Source organism: Stenella coeruleoalba (assembly GCF_951394435.1).
Source record: "Stenella coeruleoalba genome assembly, chromosome: 16".
Taxonomy (NCBI): Eukaryota; Metazoa; Chordata; class Mammalia; order Artiodactyla; family Delphinidae; genus Stenella; species Stenella coeruleoalba.
This window is the reverse complement of record NC_137162.1, coordinates 73,417,354-73,433,689: the sequence shown is the minus strand read 5'-3', so window position 1 is coordinate 73,433,689 and position 16,336 is coordinate 73,417,354. Positions and strand designations below refer to the sequence as shown.

Below are 16,336 nucleotides of genomic sequence, written 5' to 3'. Positions count from 1 at the left end.
ATAAAATATACTCTTTCTTCTATTTGTGAATCTAAAAATGACTATGATCATAAATCATAAGTATAGGAGACAACAGTGTCCAGTAAAAGGAAGCTGTAAAGATTTTTGTCTTTTTATTGCATTTATTCAGATTATAAAAGTAAGACAGAGTGGCTTAAAAAGTTTGACGGATTTAAAAAATTGTGTGAAAGAGAGTCTCATATAACTTCACCTACAAGAGGCAACCTCTGATAACAGTTTGGGGCATACTGGTTCAGGTTTTTGTTTTTGTTTTGTTTTGTTTTCCTGGTGGTGTTAAATTTTGAGGTGTATTTAGGCATAATGAAGAAGAGTTGGTTTCCTGAAACTCTAAAAAAATTTTGAGGTGTATTTAGGCATAATGAGGAAGAGTTGGTTTCCTGAAACTCTTAAAAGCCTTTGAAAATACCCAGACCTGCTCTTAGGAATCTGCATTAAATCTCCAATAAAATCTGGTCTTCCTCAAACTGAACATTCAAAATACATAAAAAGAATTCTTACTCAATTTACTATTTTGTTTAATAACTACCATTGCTAAAGTATTGTATTGCACTATTTTCTTAATAAACGAAGTGGGGTTCAGATTCATGATAGGTAAAACAGGCCTAATCTTGAAACTTGGCCATCTTAAAATATTATTTCTGTAAGAAAATGTGTACCAACAAACTTTGGGAAGATAATTTGGGAACAGCTAGTATTTACTTCAAAGGGAACGAAGATTTTGGTCAGAAGCATGCAGAAAAGGACCAGATTTGGAGCAGATTCCACTTCATTAGGTGGCAAAGGAAACCTGGCTTAGGATCCAGCTCTGGCTCAGATGATAAAACCTTGGGCAAGTCAGTGAACTTTGCTTGGCTGTCTGGACCTTGCTAGGTAATATTGCAGCAGATATCAGCTGTATGCATGAACATTGCATTGTGGCTGCCAGGAAGGCAACAAATAATGGCTTGAGAATGGAAAATGGGACTGTTTTGTTAAAAAAAAAAAGTGCAGTCAAGTTATTTTAGAGAAAAAAAGAGTTGATTTTTAGGGCTAACACTAGCAAAGGGCAGCAAATTAAGAACAGCTGAGTTAAACAGGCAGTGAAAGTGAAAACTGGGGAATTGAGGCTATACCATTACTTTTCAAAGGCAGCAGGATCTGCATTCTTGTGCTCTTCTCTGAACACTGGCTATCGCTGCTCTCCCATAATTTTGCCTTCCAGGTGATGGGTCTGGCTGTGAGCTTGACTCTGAGCCAAATTTTAATGTCCTTGAAACTTGTCTCCTCCAGCTAATTGAGCCTGTCTTTCAGTGTCCCAATGGCAAAGTCCCAGAATGGAAAAATCTGATTGGCCCGGATTATTGTCAAGTGTCCCTCCATCATCCAATCAGCTGTAACTGGAGATGCAGTGAGCACTGGGGTTGGGAGTAGATTCCCTCAGAAAAAAGCTGTGGCAGCACTGGCTGCCATCTTTGACATAACAGGAAAAGAAATGGGGCTTTGTAACTTCTAATTGTTCCTTGACAGCTTTTATTTCAATTTAATTCCATTCAAAAAATACTCAAATCTCTTCAATTCTAAAGACATGCTTTTTCATAAGTTAATGTATCTGATATCTAGTCATGCCCCACAATCATTGTGTTCATTTAATGATGTATGTTGTAGTATTTCTTCTTCCTCCTCCCCTCCCACAGCCAAAAACTATTATTAAACTGATGAGATTTTTAAACCGAGGGAATATTGCATGTATTATCGACAGGGCATCCATTGCTTTCCATGGAAGATATAATGCCCCTAGATATAGGGCAGGGTTGGAAGATGGGGAAATATTACAGTGTCTTCTTTCCACCACATCTTTTTTTTTTTTAAATGGCAGTGCCACACTTTTATTTTTTAAAATCAATTAATTTATTTGTTTTTGGCTGCGTTGGGTCTTCATTGCTGCACGCGGGCTTTCTCTAGTTACGGTGAGTGGGGGCTACTCTTTGTTGCGGTGCGCGGGCTACTCATCGCGGTGGCTTCTCTTGTTGCGGAACACGGGCTCTAGGTGCGCAGGCTCAGTAGCTGTGGCTTGTGGGCTCAGTAGTTGTGGTTCGTGGGCTCTAGAGCACAGGCTCAGTAGTTGTGGCGCAGGGGCTTAGTTGCTCCGGGGCATGTGGGATCTTCCTGGACTAGGGCTCGAACCCGTGTCCCCTGCATTGGCAGGCGGATTCTTAACCACTGTACCACCAGGGAAACCCTCCACCACACCTTAAATCCTGCACCAAAAGAAAAAGGAGACTGTTTTCCTCTTTGCTATAAGAGATGAAGTTCATTAAAGATTCTGAGGTGGTCTCAGGATTTATAGCCCTGAGAAGCAAACATTTATTTTATAGAATAATAACTATCAGTGCTGACTGAGCAGGAAACCAACACTAGAGCACGTGTGGGCACAAAATGTAGCTTTGTATGCAACCAAATTCCAGGCAATTGCCTCGTCTAATTCACTCAGAATTTTTTTTTAATGCTTCCTTTGGAACTGAAGTTCTTTCTGTTTGGTTTCAGCCCAAAGGTGAGCATTTTTTTTGAGAAGGTTAAATCTTTTCAGATGTTTCTGAGGTGTACAAAGAGGAAAAGCTAAACCATCTTCTATTTTGCATACTTCTAGCTTCCATTGCCCAAATGGGTTTGAACTTTACTATTTTTATTCTATTTTGAGTCTCATGATCTGCTCAAAAAGTAGCTTATGGAAAAAAGTTCTTCTCAGATCAGTCCTGAAAATAGCTACTTTTGTATTTGCTTAGGTGAGTAAACTTTTCAAACTATGTGAGAGGCCCACATAAGGCCTATATATAGAAATTCATCAACTGGAAAACTGGCAGAATGAATCTATTAAAATCCAGAAAAAACTTGAATCAAGTTTTTAAAAAATAGTTAATCTTTAAAGCATCCATGAATTGGCAAGCCTTCAAGCAAATTATTGAGGCAGCATATATAGTGGGTCAGCTTTGATGCTTATTAGCTGTGTGTGGTTGGTTAAATTGCTTCCCCTTTCTGTGTTTTAGGTTTCTCATTTATAAGAGCGTGATAATAAAAGAAATTATTTCAAAAGATTGTTGTGAGCAATAAATCAGATAATAAACCCAAAGCACACAGAACAGTGAGTGACATTATAAGCTATCAATAAACTGTTTTCTATTCATTACATTGAGACCACCTTAAGATAGCTACAGAGCTTCCCTGGTGCCCCAGTGGTTAAGGATCCGCCTGCCAATGCAGGGGACACGGGTTTGAGCCCTGATCCTGGAAGATCCCACATGCCGTGGAGCAGCTAAGCCCGTGTGCCACAACTACTGAGCCTGCGCTCTAGAGCCTGGGAGCCAAAACTACTGAGCCTGCAAGCCACAACTACTGAGCCCACAAGCCACAAGTACTGAAGCCTGTGTGCCTACAGCCCGTGCTCTGCAACAAGAGAAGCCACAACAATGAGAAGCCCGCACACTGCAATGAAGAGTAGCCCCTGCTCGCCAAAAGTCGAGAAGGCCCATGTGCAGCAGCGAAGACCCAACACAGCCAAAAATAAAAACAGATAAATAAATTTATAAAAAAAAAGATAGCTACAAATACCATTTAATTAAGAAATCAGCATTGCCATTTTAGTGATCACTTGGTGTTTCAACTCATTATTTTCAAACTCAATTGAAATTTTTTTTTCTTATTTCAATGATTTCAAGTGTTTCTTTACAGTTGAAGCGACTTGCCAAATGCAGATGGATTGGGCCGTTTGGAAATGGGACAGTTTCTGAGTATGAGCATTCAATATGCATAGTAAAAATTCCATGCTACTCACTCGACAGCACATTTGGAGATACTCTTTCTGACATTTAATATGTCTCTGGAAAAACAAAAGATGACTCATGTAGAAATAGTAGATTCTGTTGGCTCCCAGCAGATCCTCCTCGGCCCATCCACACCCCACCACCCCCGGTGTTAGCTTTGCCTAAGAACCATACAACGTGGGGTATCACTGTGATGCCACCAACAGTTTTTAAACGGCTTAATACACTTCTTTTGTATGATGCTAATGGATTCCTGGTATTTCATTTTAAGGCTGGCTAGGCCAGAGCTCCACGCTTACCATCAGTGACCATTTCACAAAGTGCCTGGAAACAAGGCAGACACTCGATTTGTTCAATGTGTAATAAGCAAAGGACAGATTTCCACTACAGATGAATTTTGATTTCCATGTTATATATGTTCCTAAAATTTGTGCTGTCAACTAATTTTTTATAAATTGAATATTCATCATATTGCCTTTTTCATAGACTTATAATTTCAGATACCTTTTTACTCATCTACAGATATTTAACACTTAAGGTTTAAGTGTTTCTTCCCTCTTCCGATTTCACAGCTTTCTAACACCCACTCCCTCTTAACTGTAAGAAATTAATGGTATGTGGGCATCTCTTTTGAATAGAATAATCAGCTGCCCCCCCCAGCGTACTGCTTGCAAATTTTAATTCCCAAGGATAGGTTATCTTCAAGTCAGGGCATACTTATAAATACGTTTATTTCACCATCAGGAGGCAAATAGAAAATAAATTTCAAAGGTAGATAATGTCTCAAATTTTATAACCCTAAAATTAGTGATTAGAGACAATACCAAGCCTGAGAAAATAAAAGATGAAAATTTTGGGTTAAAATCTCTTAAATGTAACAAAAAACCTTGTTACATTTATGACTCAAAAACCAAGGTACCTATTTTCCCTTGGCATAAATAATATGTTGGCTAGCTAGGAATGGTTGTAATTATGTGGTATACAATAAAGGGCTCTATAGATGCCAAAAACAGAAAAATGGAACCAGACCAGAAATCATGTACTGGGTAAACAGCTTCCCAGACAAATGAATTTGGCTGATTTTTTTAAAACTAGTTTCTCTTACTTTCAGTTTTATGATCTTTATTGATAGATCCAAATTCTTTATTTAAAAATTGAGGTACAAGAGTTAGTATCATATACTTCATTCCATGAAATAGTGTAGTCACATATTTAACGGAATAAATTGACCAGACTTTGGGATACTACTTTTAGTACTTTAAATACCAAGCAACTTAAAGCTAACCTTTGTACAAGTTATAAAATAGAGTAGGAAGCTACTTTCTTGATTGATATCTTGAGATTTTTTGTTTTTGCTTTTTGGGTTTTTGTTTTCATCTCAGGAGAAAAATTTAATTCAATTTAAATTTTAATTCAACTTTAAATTCTCTTTGGTAGGAAGATGTCCAATAATTATGATTGTGAGTGTGAGAAATGTCTAATATTTTTTAATTTATAATATTTTCACCCAGAGATAATCACTCTTATCTTCAATATGAATATACCCCTCCTCTTATTCCCCCACCATTTACAATCAAGATTTTTTTTTTTTTTTTTTTTTTCAGTACGTGGGCCTCTCACTGTTGCGGCCTCTCCCATTGCGGAGCACAGGCTCCAGACGCGCAGGCTCAGCGGCCATGGCTCACGGGCCCAGCCGCTCCACGGCATGTGGGATCCTCCCGGACCGGGGCACGAACCCGTGTCCCCTGCATCGGCAGGCGGACTCCCAACCGCTGCGCCGCCAGGGAAGCCCTGGCATTTCTTATTTATGTGTAGGACCCAGCCAGTCCAGGAGAATTGATGGCTTTGGAGGCATCCAGTTACTGTAGACTTGGCAAAGACATTGGCATTGAGATGTCTTCAGAGCAGTTTTACGAGAAGTGGAAATGAATAAGTGGGAGCTGGAACATTACTTTGTGGATGTCTCATAATGGATTGTGCTAATAGATTGATGTGTGACAATGTATAATGTCCTCTTTGAGGATTCCTTTGATGTGGCACTAAACTGCTGCTTTAGCTGGTAAATAAGTGCTTGGCTAAAGATAGATGTAACCCTTATTTGCAGTCAGTCTGATGAAGGGGAAGCAGATATCCTTGTTTCCTTAAGTATGAACGATGCATTAACCACCACAGTCAAACAAGACATCAGAGCCCAGTCAAGAAAACAAAAAACACACTAGTTATTTTTAACAAAGAGAATTTTTTTGACCATTTCATCCAATAGGTATTTTATTTATTGATGATCTGCTAGAGCACCCCACTGATTATTTTTCATACATTTCATATTTAATCATCATAACAACCCTGTAACCTAAGTATTTTTCCTATTTATTTATTTAGCTATATGAATTTCAGGTGTACAACAGTGATTCAATGTTTTTTCCAAAATATTTATTTATTTATTTATTTGTGTTGTGCTGGGTCTTAGTTGCAGTAGGCAGGCTTCTTTGTTGTGGCTGGTGGGCTCCTTAGTTGTGGCTCGCCAGCTCCTTAGTGTGGCATGCGAACTCTTAGTTGTGGCATGCATCTGGGATCTAGTTCCCTGACCAGGGATCAAACCTGGGCCCCCTCCATTGGGAGTGCAGAGTCTTAACCATTGCACCACCGGGGAAGTCCCTTAATATCTTCATAGATTATATTCCATTTAAAGTTATTATAAAATGTTGGCTATATTTCCTGTACTATAGAATATATCCTTGTAGCTTATTGATTTTATACATAGTAGTTTGTACCTCTTTTTTTTTTTAGTAATTATGGCGCCCGGGTTTAGTTGCTCCGCGGCATGTGGGATCTTCCCGGATCAGGGCTCAAACCCGTGTCCCCTGCATTGGCAGGCAGGTTCTTAACCACTGCGCCTCCAGGGAAGCCCTAGTTTGTACCTGTTAATCCACTTCACCTGTCTTGCACCTCCCAGCTTCTCTCTACCTCCCAATCCTGTAACCACTAGTTTGTTCTCTTTATCTGTAACTCTGCTTCTGTTTTGTTATATTCATTCATTTCATATGTTAGATTTCACATATAAGTGATGACATTTGGTATTTGTCTTTTTCTGACTTATTTCACTAAACATAATATCCTCCAAGTCAATCCACATTGTTGCAAATGGCAAAATTCCATTCCTTTTTTTTTTTTAACATCTTTATTGGAGTATAATTGCTTTACAATGGTGTGTTAGTTTCTGCTTTATAACAAAGTGAATCAGCTATACATATACATATATCCCCATATCTCCTCCCTCTTGTGTCTCCCTCCCTCCCTCCCTATCCCACCCCTCTAGGTGGTCACAAAGCACCGAGCTGAGCTCCCTGTGCTATGCAGCTGCTTCCCACTAGCTATCTATTTTATATTTGGTAGTGTGTATATGTCCATGCCACTCTCTCACTTCATCCCAGCTTATCCTTCATTCAATGCAATCTCTATCAAACTACCAATGGCATTTTTCACAGAACTAGAACAAAAAATTTCACAATTTGCATGGAAACACAAAAGATCCTGAATAGCCAAAGCAATATTGAGAAAGAAAAACGGAGCTGGAGGAATCAGGCTCCCTGACTTCAGACTATACTACAAAGCTACAGTAATCAAGACAGTATGGTACTGGCACAAAAACAGAAATATAGATCAATGAAACAGGATAGAAAGCCCAGAGATAAACCCACGCACATATGGTCACTTTATCTTTGATAAAGTAGGCAAGAATATACAATGGATAAAAGACGGCCTCTCCATTCTTTTTTTAATGGCTGAGTAGTATTCCATTATGTAGGTATGTGTATGTATATGTATGTAAATATGTGTGTGTGTGTATGTATATATCTTCTTTATCTTTATCCATCTTCTTTATCCATTCATCTCTTGATGGACACTTAGGTTGTTTTCATAGCTTGACTATTGTAAATAAGGCTGGCTGCTATGAACATTGGGTTCATGTATCTTTTCAAATTAGTGTTTTTATTTTCTTCAGGTATATACCCAGCAGAGGAATCACTGGATCATATGGTAACTCTATTTTTAGTTTTTTGAGGAATCTCTATGCTATTTTCCATAGTGCCTGCACCAATTTACATTTCCACCAACAGTGTATGAGGGTTCCCTTTTCTTCACATCCCCTCCAGCTTTCATTATCTGTAGAATTTTTGATGATAGCCATTCTGACCAGTGTGAGGTGATTACCTCATTGAGATTTTGATTTGCATTTCTCTAATAATTAGCAATGTTGAGCATCTTTTCATGTGCTTGTTAGCCATCTGTATGTCTTCTTTGGAAAAATACTGCTTTAGGTCTTCTGCCTATTTTTTGATTGGGACTTTTCTTTTAATATATATATTGAGTCATATGAGCTGTTTGTATATTTTGGATATTAACACCTTGTAGGTTGCATCATTTGCCAATATTTTCTCCAATTCCATCGGTTGTCTTTTAACTTCTTACTCTCTTCATTCAATCTTCTCCTGAGTTCTCTGATCATCTTTGCTATCATTACCTTGAAGTCTTTATCAGGTAGATTGCCTATCTCCACTTCACTTAGTTCTTCCGGGGTTTTATCTTGTTCCTTCATTTGGAACATGTTCCTTTGTTGCCCCATTTTGTCTAATTTGCTCTTTTTATTTCTATGTATTTGGTAGGTTTGTTATATTTTCCGACCTTGAAGAAGTAACCTCTTGTAGGAGATGTCCTGTGTGTCCCAGCAGTGCACTCCCCCCTGGCCACCAGAGTTATAAGCCCTGTATGGGCTGCATGGGTCCTTCTGTTGCAGCAGGCTGACTACTGTGGGCAGGCTGGTAGATGTGGCTGGCCCCCAGTCTGGTTGGTTGCTGGGCTCTGCCTTCTGCAGAGGCCGCTGGCTGCTGGTTGGCATGGCCAGGTTCACAAGACAGATGGCTGCAGGGCCCCACAACTGCCTTATTATGCTGGTCCACTATCCTGGGATTAGGTGGTTACAGGGCCTGGGTTCCCAGTGGCTGCCTGCTGGGGGGGGAGCCAGTTTCTGACACAGCTGGCTCTGGGTTCTGGGGTGTCCCAAAGCTGGTGCTGGCCTGCTGGTGAGTAAGGCTGTATCCCAGGGCAGCTGGCCAAGGGGTCTAAGGTGTCTCAGAGCTGGTGTTGGTCTGGTGGTGGGTGGGACTGAGGCCCAGGGGTCATGAGGCTAGTGCTGTCACTGGTGGGTGGAACTGGGTCCTGTTATATCTGGCTGTGGGGCCCTGGGGTTTGGGGGCTAGGGCTAGTGCACTGGTGTGTGTGGCCAGGTCCTAGGCCCTCTGGTGGACAGGGCTGTGCCCCAGAGTGGGATCAAGGATCTTAAAAAGCAGCCTGCTTACTGGGGAATAGGGTATGTCCTTGCAGGGCTAATTGCTTGGCCTGGGGCATCCCAGTACCAGTGAGGACAGACTGGTGCGGGGGGCTGGGTCCTGGTGCTGATAGGCTCGAGGGAGGGTTCCAAAATGACGCTCCCCAGCACCACTGTCCACCTGGTAGTAGGAGCTCCCCCAAATGGCTGCAGCCAGTGTCTGTGTCCCTGGGGTGACCTCCAGGTTCCTCCTGCCTCTCTAGGAGTCTCTCCAAGATCAGGAGGTGGCTCTGACCCAGGCTCCTTTCAAATTATTTCTTCTGTTCTGGGTCCTGGAGCATGTGGATTTTGTGTGCATCCTTTAAGAGTGGAGTCTCTACTTCCCACAGCCCTCTGGCTCTCCCCAAAGTAAGCCCTGCTGCGGCCTTCAAATCCAAACATTCTGGGGGTTCATCTTCCTGGTGCAGGACCCCTGGGCTGGGGAGCCCAGTGGGGACCTCAGACCCCTCACTCTTTGGGGGAGAACCTCTGCAGTTGTAATTCTCGTCCCATATGTGAGTCACCTGTGGGTATGGGTCTTGACTATACCGTGTCTCCTACCCATCTTGTTGTGTTTCCTTCTTTATATCCTTAGTTGTAGAAGACCTTTTCGGCTTTTTCCCAGTCTTTCTCGTCAATAGTTGCTATGTAAATAGTTGTAATTTTGGTGTGCCCATGAGAGGAGGGGAGCTCGGCGTCTTCCTACTCCACCATCTTGCCCACCACTCCAACAGAGAAAATTTAATAAAGGAAATTGATTAAATAGTATTGGATGTAGGCAAAAAGGGAACATTAAGGTAATGCAGGTAAACACTTTCAGGGAGTAACTGTGACCCCCATGGCTGGGGGAACAAAAGGAAGAGTTAGATGTGCAAAATCTGCAAGCTTGGAGGGGCCCTAAGAAGATGGGTATACGACCTCCACAGAGGGGGTGCCGCCACCTGCTCTTGGCACATTACTGGGGGAGTGATGACATTGGCAAAAGGGATGGAGCAAATCCCTTCTTCCTCCTCCAGGCTTTTTGTCTCCCTCTACTGTTCCCATTCACAGAACCTAACAGAAAATGCTCTCGCAAAAGAGAAATGCCAGTCCCAGCATCATGGAGCATGTATACAAGGGTGGGTTTGTAGCTGAGAGACGGGAGCTTAATCCCTCACAGAGAGTGCTAAATGAGATCTGGACATTCCTGTTCCTCTGGTTATGAGTTATTAATCCATAACCACAAGCAAAGAAGCCTATGAAAAAGACAAGTTGTCTAACTAAGTAAGCCTAAATTCATGGTAATTGAGTTCTCCATTAATCTATCCTTAGTAAGGAAATACAATTGATTTTGTCAATAAACAAATAGCTGTAGTTTCCAAAATTATTTTAAAAACCTTTCTGAGAGAAAAACTTAAAATTGAAGAAATTCATATATCAATTTGGTATTTTTAAATAAATTTGGGGGAAATGTTGCATTATTCACTTGAGAATTTGAACAACTCTGCATTCTACCAGACATATTTAGAACCAGCATCAAACTGGTAGTAAATGGCTGTAAAGTGTAAATAGACACCATATATCAAGGGCTAGTACACTTTTTCTGCTTCTGTTATTTAATCCCTTCCTTGAAGTAGCTCTCCTTTTAAAGTCCTTGAAAATAATCATGTAAAAGCCATGTATATATGTCAAAACAGCCAGTCACTTAAGAAAAAGGGCAGGAGAGAAATCATGTTGGTTATTGTGCTTGAGCAGAACTCCTGATTGTTTTATTTTTTTCGCTTTTTATTCAGTTTTGTTGGAAAGTAGAACATTAATTCATTCACTTTATTTAGTGCCTCCAGTGTGTTAACTTTGTTTAGTGCTGGGGATATAAAGATAGAGAGATTGAGTCTGCTTTTTTTGTTTTTTTGGCTACACTACCGCGCGTCATGCTTGACCTTAGTTCCCCAGCTAGGGATCGAACCTGTGCCCCCTGCAGCGGAAGCATGGATTCTTAACCACTGGGCAGCCATTGAAGTCCTGAGCCTGTTCTTAAGAGATTTAATGATTAATAGACAAAGATGGGTATGTATACAGTAACTGAATTATCAGATACCATGATAGAATCAGGTAGTCTGTGCCATAAAGACACTTGAGGAGTGGTCAGTTCTGCCTTTGGGATGGGGATAGATAGGAAAGTCTCCCCTGAGGAAGTGACATTTGAGTCTTAAAAGTGTGAACATGGGGCTTCCCTGGTGGCGCAGTGGTTGAGAGTCCGCCTGCCGATGCAGGGGACAAGGGTTCGTGCCCTGGTCCGGGAAGATCCCACATGCTGCGGAGCGGGCTGGGCCCGTGAGCCATGGCCGCTGAGCCTGCGCGTCCAGAGCCTAAAAAAGTGTGAACACGGAGATCAATCAAGTAGATAGTGAACATAGGTAAACAGCCTCCATCGATTCTTTTTCTTTCCATCCCCTGCCATTTTTTTTTTTTTGTCGATCAGATATAGTATGTGGAAATGTCAGAGATATTGTACCAATGGAAGAGTAAGAACAAACCACAGTGGTAACAGGGCCAAAAGAAGAAAGAATTCAAAAAATATAAAGATTTTTGCCAAGATGAGTAAATTTGTTTTATTGTTGTTTTGACCTTGAGCTTTTACAATACACTATTTCCTCTTCTATCTACCTGATCACATGCTCCCTTTAAATGTTATTGTAGCCATATTGCCTTTGGCCTTATAAAATGCAAATTATACTATGCAAAAGCAATTTTAATATAGGAATTAAATACAGACTCCATTTGTTTTCACTAAGTATGTGCTATAATCAGGGAATATTGATCTGTATAACTGATGGTAGAATTTAGCTTGGAGTTAAAATATGGCAGAAACTGAAACATATTTGAGGGAGGAATTCAATCACAAATATGTGGGGTTTGGGTGGTTTGGATTTTTGAATAATGTATTTGAACATGGGTTGAAGGATGGGTCTGGGAGTTTTTTTTTTGTTGATTTTTAAGAGGAAAAATATCATCTAAGTGTTTAATTTATCTTTTTATTTAAAAAAAGAATATGTAATTGGATACCTTATTACTTCAGTGAAAGGCATATGCAGGGACTGACTGTATTCCACTGTCATTTGTGTTCCAGTCACCAAGACCCAACTGTAGAGAAAAGGGATTACACCTGCACACAGAGATTATGTTTTGTTGGAGTAACAATTTAGAATAGTGATTTTCAAATGACTTCTGGATCTTCCGGAAAACATCTTAATGTGTAGATTTTCAAGCACTCTTCCTCCATCTCCCACTGTGAGATTCAGATATAGCTGGTCTGGGAAGAGTCCCATAAATCTGCATTTTTAATAAGTACTCCAAGTGATTCTGATATAGATGACCTTGGATTATACTTTAAGAAAGACACCGTAGGGAATTCCTGGCGGTCCAGTGGTTAGGACTTGGCACTTTCACTGCTGTGGCCCCGACTTCAGTCCCTGGTCAGGGAACTAAGATCCCACAAGCCATGCAGTGCAGCCAAAAGAAAAAAAAAAAAGGGACCATAGAAATTTCATTCTGAAATTTTTCATATATGAAATTTCATAATGCAGAATATAGAGCTATTAAAAGGCAAAAGGCTTGGAACAGTTCTTATAGATATTCTTCTTACTGACTTCTGCTAAAGAAAGATGACTTCCCTAACTTAATTAATGTCTGTAAGCATGAGGGTGATGATTATATATGGTATTGTTCGTTAACCTGTTCTTTTTCTTCTCTCTTTCTCACTCTCTCTTTTTTAAGATTTTTCTATTTTTCATATCCTCTCCTGATTTTTCCTCCTGTCTTTCAGTTGTTCTGTATCTACATTGAAAATATATAGAGACATTGCATACTATACTATCTCCTTTATAATCATAAGTTAGCCTTAGGTCTTAATCATAATTTAATGTTCAGTCCTTATGTTGGATATCTCCCAAATCATTTTGTGTGATGAGAGCTTGAAGTAGATTCTTTAGAAGACTCTGTAAGAAGGGCTCATGGGAGCAATATTTCCTAAGTATATTCATAACAGTTTATCTGTAGCCTTGTTATACTAGTGAACAAGTTTAGCTGGCTATAGAATCCTTGATATGGGAATTTTCTTATTTTTTTCTTGAATGCCTCAATTTTTCTCTTCTTGAATACTTAAAATATATTATTTCTTTGTCTTGTGGCATAAGTATAGCTGCTGGAAAGTCTAATTGCAATCTTATTATTTTTCCTTATAAATGACTTCATCTTTTCTGCCTGGTAGTCCAAAGAATTTTTATCTTTTCATTTAAAATATAATACCTTTTACTAGAATAATCTGAGGGTTGGCTATTTTAAGTTGATTGCCCTAAGTTCGGGAAATTTGATTTAAATATGTAGATTTATATCATCTTTTATTTCGTAACCATTTCTTTAAATTTATTTATTTATTTATTTATTTATTTATTTATTTATTTATTTATTTATTTATGGCTGTGCTGGGTCTTAGTTGTGGCGTGCAGAATCTTTGTTGTGGCATGCAGCATTTTCTTAAATTACAGTTTTTAGTGTTGTTCTGCCCCATTGCTTTGCTTTTCTTCTTCAGAGACTCCTATTATGTAGAAGTCCCCCTCCCCTTGTTCTATCACTTTCTTTCAAATCTCTTTAAAAACATATTTCTATTTTTTACCTAAAATATTTTTTCCATTTTCCATTTCTCTTCAGGCATTATTCATTGTGTTCATTTACTCTTTAGTTTCTTCTAGTTTAGTGTTAACTTCTTAATTTAAACTTGTTTGATTCTTTCCTGAGTCCTTTATCCTCTCTTTCAAACCTCCATTTCCTCCATTCATATTAGAGTTTTTTCAATTCTGATTTGTTTCTTCTTTTATAGTTCCTATTATTTAAAAACATTTCTTTTCACTTGTTTTGAAATTTTAAGTTCCAGTTTTCAGCTTTTTGTAGGGATGTCTGACATGTTTTCATTATCTCTAGGGATATCTTCTACATTAGTTAAATTCTCTTTCCTTTTTTTCCCCCATCATAATTCAATCTCAATTTATTTCTGTTGCTCATTTTAAAGTGAAAGTAGATTTCTTTAGCAAAGAGGTAAAAACACATGGCCCCATACTCTTAAGATTTGCTTCCTCTGTTCCCTTCCTCCATTTGTGTCTTGAACTTCTCTTTCCTTTGCCCCATTTCTCTGTGCTCCTTAATTTGATCCTATTTCCAGAAGTTTCTCCTCAATACAGGGATTTGACTTGAAAAAGAGTTTTGTTCACAGGGGCCAGACTGCTTCAGCACCAACACTCAGACCTATCGCCATCCCATCACCTACAGACTGGATCCTGCAGGACTCCCACCTGGTTTCAGCTGAGTTCAGATTAGCTTTCTGTACTTTCTAACGAGTCCTTGATGGTAGTTTTGCGGTTCTCCTGATGCTGTCCCCACTAGCCTCTATTCTGAGGTTTGAGGGAATATGTAGTCATCTAGTTTTCTTGTGTATGTTCTTGGTGAGTTTTTGATTTTGCAGACTAATTGTTCTGTCTGGGTGTTTTTGGAGGGGGAGCAGGGCAGGGAAGAGGATTCACAGAGTTTCAGAAAATAAACCACTAACCCCACCTCAATCTTCTTTTATTTATATTTTTCAGGTATGTGAATATGTCTTCTCAAGTAGATTTCTCAATTTCTCTACAGAAAACAATTTTTAGAAATGATACCCACCATTTATTGAGTACTTACTACATTCCAGGTACTGAACGAATTAAATGTTTTATAAAGTATTCATTGAGTTTTACAACAACCTTTGGATGTAGTTACTTTATGCCCATTAAATAAGGGTAACCACAGTTTAAAAAGCTAAAATATTTGATCCCAGGTTGGGGTAGGCAGCTTCTAAGTTGGCACTAATGAACCCTGCCTCCTGGTGTTCATGTGCTTATGTGATCCCTTTCCCTCCGCGTGGATGGGATCAAGTGACTTGCTTGTAATAAACAGAGTATGGAAAACATGATGGTATGTCACTTCTGAAATCAGCCCACAGGAAGACTGTGGCTCAAGCACTCACTCTCTCTGGCTTGCTTGCTTGCTCATCCTGATGGAAGCCAGCTGCCATGCTGTGTGTTGCCTTAGGAGAGGCCCATGTAGAAGGATCTGAGGGATGCTTCCAGACAACAGCCAGCAAGGAACTGAAGCCCTCCGCCCAACAGCCCGTGAGGAACTGGATACAGCTAACAACCACATGAATGAGTTGGAAGTGGATCATGGAGCCTTTGAATGAGACCACAACTCCAGCTGACAATTTTTTTTAAATTAAATTTTATTGGAATATAGTTGCTTTACAATGTTGTGTTAGTTTCTGCTGTACAGCAGAATGAATCAGCCATACATATACGTCCAGCTGACATTTTGATTGCAGTCTTGTGAGAGATTTTGAGCCAGAGGCACCTGGCTAAGTTATACTAGGATTCTGGACCCACAAAAATCCAGAGATAATGTTTGTTGTTTTAAGCTGTTAATTTGGAGGTAATTTATTATACAGCAAGAAATAATTAATGCACAGGTCATAGAAGTAATAAGTGTTCCAGTTGACCTTGAACACAGGGGTTCTCATTCCAGGGTCTATATTCACCTCTTTGTGACACTGACTTTGAGTAGCCTTTAACTTTATGAGCTACTATTTCTACCACATTGAATTTGACGGTCTTCCTGCTCTTCCTTTGTTCTATTAATTTTTCTTTAAAAGAACCTCTTCTGCGTAGAAACTGCCTGTTGCTGAACTGAGTAGTAAGTGAGCACTTTCTTTAAGTCATGGAAATTTGGAGTTAGAAGGAACTTGAAAATTCATATAGTCCAGACCAACCTGTTCCCAGTTTTTACAGGTAAGGAAATTAGGTCCAGCAAAATTAAGAGACTTGCCTAAAGTTACAGAATTAGTGAAAGAATGGAGATTAAAATCCAGGTCTCCTGATGTCCAGTTTAGGACTGTGGGCAGGTACATACTGGTAGTTCTACATGGTCGTAGCTCACAGCACGTTCTGAATGTGCAGTAGATTCAATTTGATTCCCATTCATTTTCTCTGTACAAAAACAGAGGGATCATGAAGGGAACAGCCGATGATGAGTAGGATATTTACTTCCTTTGCTCTTAGGCTCACCTTCTCTGAAGGAGAGGTCAACAGTCTGAGTC

At 39.7% G+C, this 16,336-nt stretch overlaps 1 protein-coding gene across 3 annotated transcripts in view; it reads left to right on the top strand.

Annotated features, from left to right (window-relative positions):
- Positions 1-15,974, top strand: part of LOC307175093 (uncharacterized protein) — a 100,107-nt gene extending 84,133 nt beyond the window's left edge. For all 3 annotated transcript variants that reach the window (XM_079899949.1, XM_079899948.1, XM_079899950.1), the window contains 2 exons: positions 14,799-14,899; positions 15,280-15,974. In XM_079899949.1, the coding sequence (XP_079756075.1) occupies positions 14,799-14,899; positions 15,280-15,392 (214 nt within the window). In that variant the 3' untranslated portion in view covers positions 15,393-15,974. The remainder of the gene's footprint in view (positions 1-14,798; positions 14,900-15,279) is intronic.
- The last annotated feature ends 362 nt before the right edge of the window (positions 15,975-16,336 follow it).